Below are 5133 nucleotides of genomic sequence, written 5' to 3'. Positions count from 1 at the left end.
ATTATTGCATCCAATCTTCAAACTAATGAACTATTTCAAGTTTATTAAGATCCACATCTGCAATCAAGCATAAACAGTCACTCATTTAGCAGCATTGGTACAAGTGGCACCCTCTCAGACTTAGTGGTCTCAATTTCTCTTCTACATTGAAATTCTCTGTCAAATAATCCATCAAAGTACAAATCATATATGCATTTGTCTTATTTATTTTTGTATATGATCGTAAAAACAAATATCATTTCGTGTTCTTCAGACAAGGCCAACACACTGAACTGCACTGGGATATGCAATTATATCATCAGTGGGTCTCCATTTACTGAGCATAATTTTGTTATATAGAGATATTTATGAACAGATGGATATTAGTTTCCTTGGCACCAGTTACTGAGCATAATTGGCACAGAGGAGAGCCCCGATTTTTCTATTAAAAGAAAAAAATATATATCGTGAAAGAGGATCATTTTAGTGGAAAATTGAAATTTAGGAAAAACGTGATGGTTTATTCTGTCCAGCTAGTGTCTGGACGGGATAAACCATCCCGTCCGGTTAATCTTGATCCTAATTAGCCATTTAACTTAAAAAAAATAAAAATATCTTGGACGGGATAGATTATCCCGTCTGGCACTGTAGCATTTTTAAAAAAAATTGCATTCACTAAGATGAAACTTAAAAAATAAAAAATAATAAAAAATAGCTACAGTGCTGGACGGGATAATCTATTCCGTCCAAGAAATTTTTCTGCTTAGCGAGATTAGCGGAGCACTAATCTGGATGGGATAAACCATCATGTTTTTTCTATATTTCGATTTTTAAGCAAAACAATACCCTATTTTTTTTTATTTGATGTTCGATCAGAAAAGTTCAGTTCAAAAAAATTTTCTGCACTAAATTCATTTTTTTTATTTGGCTTGCAAAACCTTTTTTTTGTGTGTGAGTATTCTATTTTTAATTAACATCCACATAATGATCTTTATTTTTTGGGGGGGAAATTTCATGTATGCCCCTAAAAAACTTCAAAATTACGTATTCCCCCCTCTAAAATTCATAACATCATATTTACCCTTCTAAATGTCAATAACTCACATATTTACCTATTTTATTGCCTTTCCTTTTAAAACACATTTTAAAATTACGAAGTACCAATTTTTATCTTTATTAAAAAAATAAAAAATATGTAGCATGTTTAAAAATGTCAATCTGCTAATTGGTCAGTTCTCAAGTACAAATGGGTCATTTCTCTACTTCGGATGCATATACATTGATACTTGGTTGTACGCTTCTGTAAGTGTTCAAAGTAGAAAAATGACATATTCGCCCTCAGAAACTTACTAATTAGAAGACAACCATTTTTCTGAAATTGGCACTTTTTAAATTTAAAATGAGTTTTAATAAAAAAAATAAAAAAATAACTAAATTTATGAGTTTTTAAATTTAAGAGGGTAAATATGATATTATGAATTTTAGAGGAGGAAATATGTAATTTTAAAGTTTCCGAAGAATAATGAAATTCCCCTATTTCGTGGGAGATAGGTAACGCCTAACTACCACAATAATGCAGTTTGCACTTTAACCTTCTAAAGTTGAAAAAAAAAAAAAAATCATATGTGAAATGTCTAGTAAATTAAAGGTTCTCATCGATTGATATCAATCGTCTAATTTTAAACGGAGCTAATTCACCACTTGCCTATAACATAAGAGGTTTATCAATATTAGTGCGGATCTAGTTTGCACTAATTTTAAACAAATCAGACAGTTGAGATTCATTTCCTCAAAATATTCTCTTTTGAGTTATTGCCGATGATTCCCATCTCCATTCTCCACAATGGATGGCATCTTTTGCGGAAATAAATGCTGACAATGTAGGCAAGTACATCTTTCCCATGAATTCAACAAAATTCCTTGTAGCCCCCTTTAAAAAGTATGCTTTGCTCCCGGCCTGTATGTACCACCTGTAAAAAGTATGATTGATTAGTACTATACACACGTGTCCCGTTAGTTTATTGAAGCACCGTTGCCTATTTTAAAGGGAAATAATTTATTTCCCTTTTAAATGCACAACTACTAGAATAGTTAAACAGATGGCCGTTAAACCGACAAAATTGAAGGAATTAAGCCTTTTTATATAAAATAATGCGACAAAATTCATAGGCCAATATATTTTATATTATATAAATGTCGGACATAGCTAGACTTCATAAAATTATTAATGGAAGCCTTGATATATTAATTTACGTCTGAAAGGCTCTCTAAGCGCCAAAAACAACAAATTATATATAGTTAGTCGCCAGAACCAGCAACAAGACCTGCTTCAAGAGATGTTGTCAAACCTGAGGTTCCTTATAGAGGGAAAGAGAGGAAGAGTGTGGGACAGAGAGATGTTGTCAGAGAATAAAAGCAGATCAGAGGCTGTATGGTTTCTTCTCGGAGCAGCTATAGCAACTACTTTACTAGTGTTTTATTTCTCCATAAACACGGAACAAATCAAGACAATTCATGATCTAGGCTTGAGGAATGAAGTTCAACTTCCACCTAGCAGTGTCTCTCTCAATAAAACAGATATTGCACCAACAAATATTACTGAGGTACATCAAACTCTTATATTGTTTAGGTACATAAAAAAAACCAAGTTAATATGTTGATATATCGCTTTGTTCGCAATTATCTTTTCACTATTTCTTCCTGTTTCTTCTCTGTTATACTCAAACATGCTGCATAACTTTTTTTTTTTTTATGCTGTTTCTGGTTTTTAAACTTACATGTTATTTCGAAATGTAATATTTTTCAGATATCTAAATATGTAAATTATTGTTATCTAAAAACTAACGATGTCCAACTTGGTTGGCTTTTTGATAGACAAAAGAAAAATGCAGATCCTTTCTTGAAATAGCTTCCTTAAGATATACATAACAAACAATAAAAAAGAGAAATGAAATTGTCAAAATACCAACCAAAATTCTTGCAAAAGGAGTTTATGGTCTAATTCTATTTTCTTTCTTTTCTGATTTAACCTGACCACTTACAGTTTATTTTATATTATGCATGTATGTAGACAGCCTTTGAAGACCTACTTCCGCTACTACAAAATGCATCCATGGATGACAACACGATAATTTTCACCGAGATTAATGATGCATATGCAAATCCAGGTTCCATTCTTGACCTCTTCCTCGAGAGTTTTCATGTTGGGGAGAACATAGAGCACCTCCTCGAGCACTTGATTATTGTAGCAACAGACCAAGTCTCATTTGAGAGATGTAAAATCATACACCATCACTGCTACTTGTTAAAGATTGATGGTGAAAATTTTGAAGCTGCGAAGTTCTTTATGACAAAAGGCTTTGTTAACCTTGTTTGGACCAAAATTATGCTGATGCAACGCATGGTGGAGTTCGGATATAATGTGATTTTCACGGTACGTTTTTTTTTTCTATCATAATTAATTACAACGTCATTGCATAAGTCAGACATGAAGTACATTTATGTCAGTAAAATATAATTAGAATATTAGATCAATGTATTAAACCAAATATCACACATAGCCGAAGTAAACTTATATTCTGGACCATCGTTCTTACTTCTACAGCATTAGTTTCTTAATTTAAGTGATTTATTTTATTTTTGGGCTTAATATGTATGAATGTATATTAAAACTTTACCTAAGTGAAAGATAACATTTCTCATATGGTCAAGAACTGAAGTACAAATGTTATAAGCTTTCTTTTTTTTACAGGATTTGGATGTTTTGTGGTTCCGTAACATCTTAAAGCTCATCACTGTTCACTATGACATAACATTATCCTGCGATGTATTTATCAGATCGCCAGAATATATTGGCAGTTTTCCAAATACCGGTCTTTTCTACGTGAAGAGCACCATGAAAAATGCCAAGGTACTCAATTACTGGTATGAAGCAAGGAAAAGGTTCCCTGGCAAGAACGAACAATATGTTTTCAATGGGATTAAGAAGGAACTTGTTGATAAGTTTCGAACTAAGATGAGATTTGTCGAAACTGATTATCTTAGTGGGTTTTGCAACTATGGGAAGGACATGAACAAGGTCTATACAATGCAGTCGAACTGTTGCGTTGGTCTTAAGAATAAGCTAATTGATTTAAGCGGCATTTTGGATGATTGGAAGAAGTATAAAGCTTTATCCAGTGAGGAGAAAAGGAATGGAAAGTTTACGTGGTCATTTCCTCGTGTTTGCTTACGTAACCACGGATGAATCATATGCTGTCTTCGCTAAGTCTAATTTTATTTATTATTTTTGTTCTATGTACTTGAACTTTTACATATATAATGGAACATGTATGTTGGAAAGGATATCAGACGTTGGAGTTCTGTAATTCCTGGTTTAATTTTCTAAACATAGGTATCCTTCAAAATTAAGCCTGGTTCTGTGATAAAATGAGGTAAAGCCTTTCACCTTTAGATATTTATAAAAAAAATAAAAACAAAAATCTGTCAGATTTTGAATTTGTAACCTCCTATACGGATCAAAATTAACTCCAGAGATCTGAAATCAGGTAAACCGTTAACCCTCGTTTTTTTTTTTTTTGAGAATAGAATTAGATGAGATCATAGGATCCGCCCCAAAATAGGCTGTAGTGGTACGGTAGGAAGATGGGGGATGAGAGATCGAACCAACAAATGGTTGTTCAAACAGGCTCTCAAACGGGCTAACAAACGGGCTGCTCTTAATTCATGTTCATGTTTGATCCGTTACCAGTTCATATATTAAATTGTAATTGAATGTGAACTGAATATTTGATCTATTTCGGATTACAGCCCGTTCAAACTATGTCCAGGTGTTTTTCAGCCCGGTTGTCCATGGACAATCCTGTCCAATTAGCAGCCCATTTGGGGATGCCGTAAGGTGCATTGACTATAAACAATTGGGATGGTTATTTTTGTTTGGTATACAACTTTTAAGCGTTTTCTTCGTTTGTGTTTTGTTTCTTAATAATATCCTCCGCCTATAGACCAGCAAGGCCCGGCCCAATTTGTACCCCAAGTGAGAGCTAGGTTTACCGTCGGAACAGGTCTTCTTAAAGTTCAATTGATTTTACTTGAGAATAGTTTAAAGTTTAAACAGAAATGAATTTGAACTGAACTTTTCTGATCGGATAGGTT

General features: G+C 33.2%; 1 protein-coding gene across 1 annotated transcript; it reads left to right on the top strand.

The window, feature by feature from the left end:
- The first annotated feature begins 2250 nt into the window (after window positions 1–2250).
- Window positions 2251–4383, top strand: LOC144569146 (uncharacterized protein At1g28695-like). Its single transcript, XM_078319346.1, has 3 exons — window positions 2251–2582; window positions 3050–3412; window positions 3731–4383. The coding sequence occupies exons 1-3, from the start codon at window positions 2316–2318 to the stop codon at window positions 4223–4225; spliced, it is 1125 nt and encodes a 374-aa protein (XP_078175472.1). The 5' UTR covers window positions 2251–2315; the 3' UTR covers window positions 4226–4383.
- Window positions 4384–5133: the final 750 nt, after the last annotated feature.

Source organism: Carex rostrata, chromosome 18 (assembly GCF_964058835.1).
Source record: "Carex rostrata chromosome 18, lpCarRost1.2, whole genome shotgun sequence".
NCBI classification, from domain to species: domain Eukaryota; kingdom Viridiplantae; phylum Streptophyta; class Magnoliopsida; order Poales; family Cyperaceae; genus Carex; species Carex rostrata.
The sequence above is the reverse complement of the archived record's forward strand: the minus strand, read 5'-3'. Positions and strand labels throughout refer to the sequence as shown.

Coding starts and splice junctions, on each gene's coding strand:
- LOC144569146 (XM_078319346.1), top strand. CDS start 2,316: ATGTTGTCAAACCTGAGGTTCCTTATAGAGGGAAAGAGAGGAAGAGTG. Junction 2,583..3,049: donor CACCAACAAATATTACTGAG/GTACATCAAACT, acceptor GCATGTATGTAG/ACAGCCTTTGAAGACCTACT. Junction 3,413..3,730: donor GATATAATGTGATTTTCACG/GTACGTTTTTTT, acceptor TTTTTTTTACAG/GATTTGGATGTTTTGTGGTT.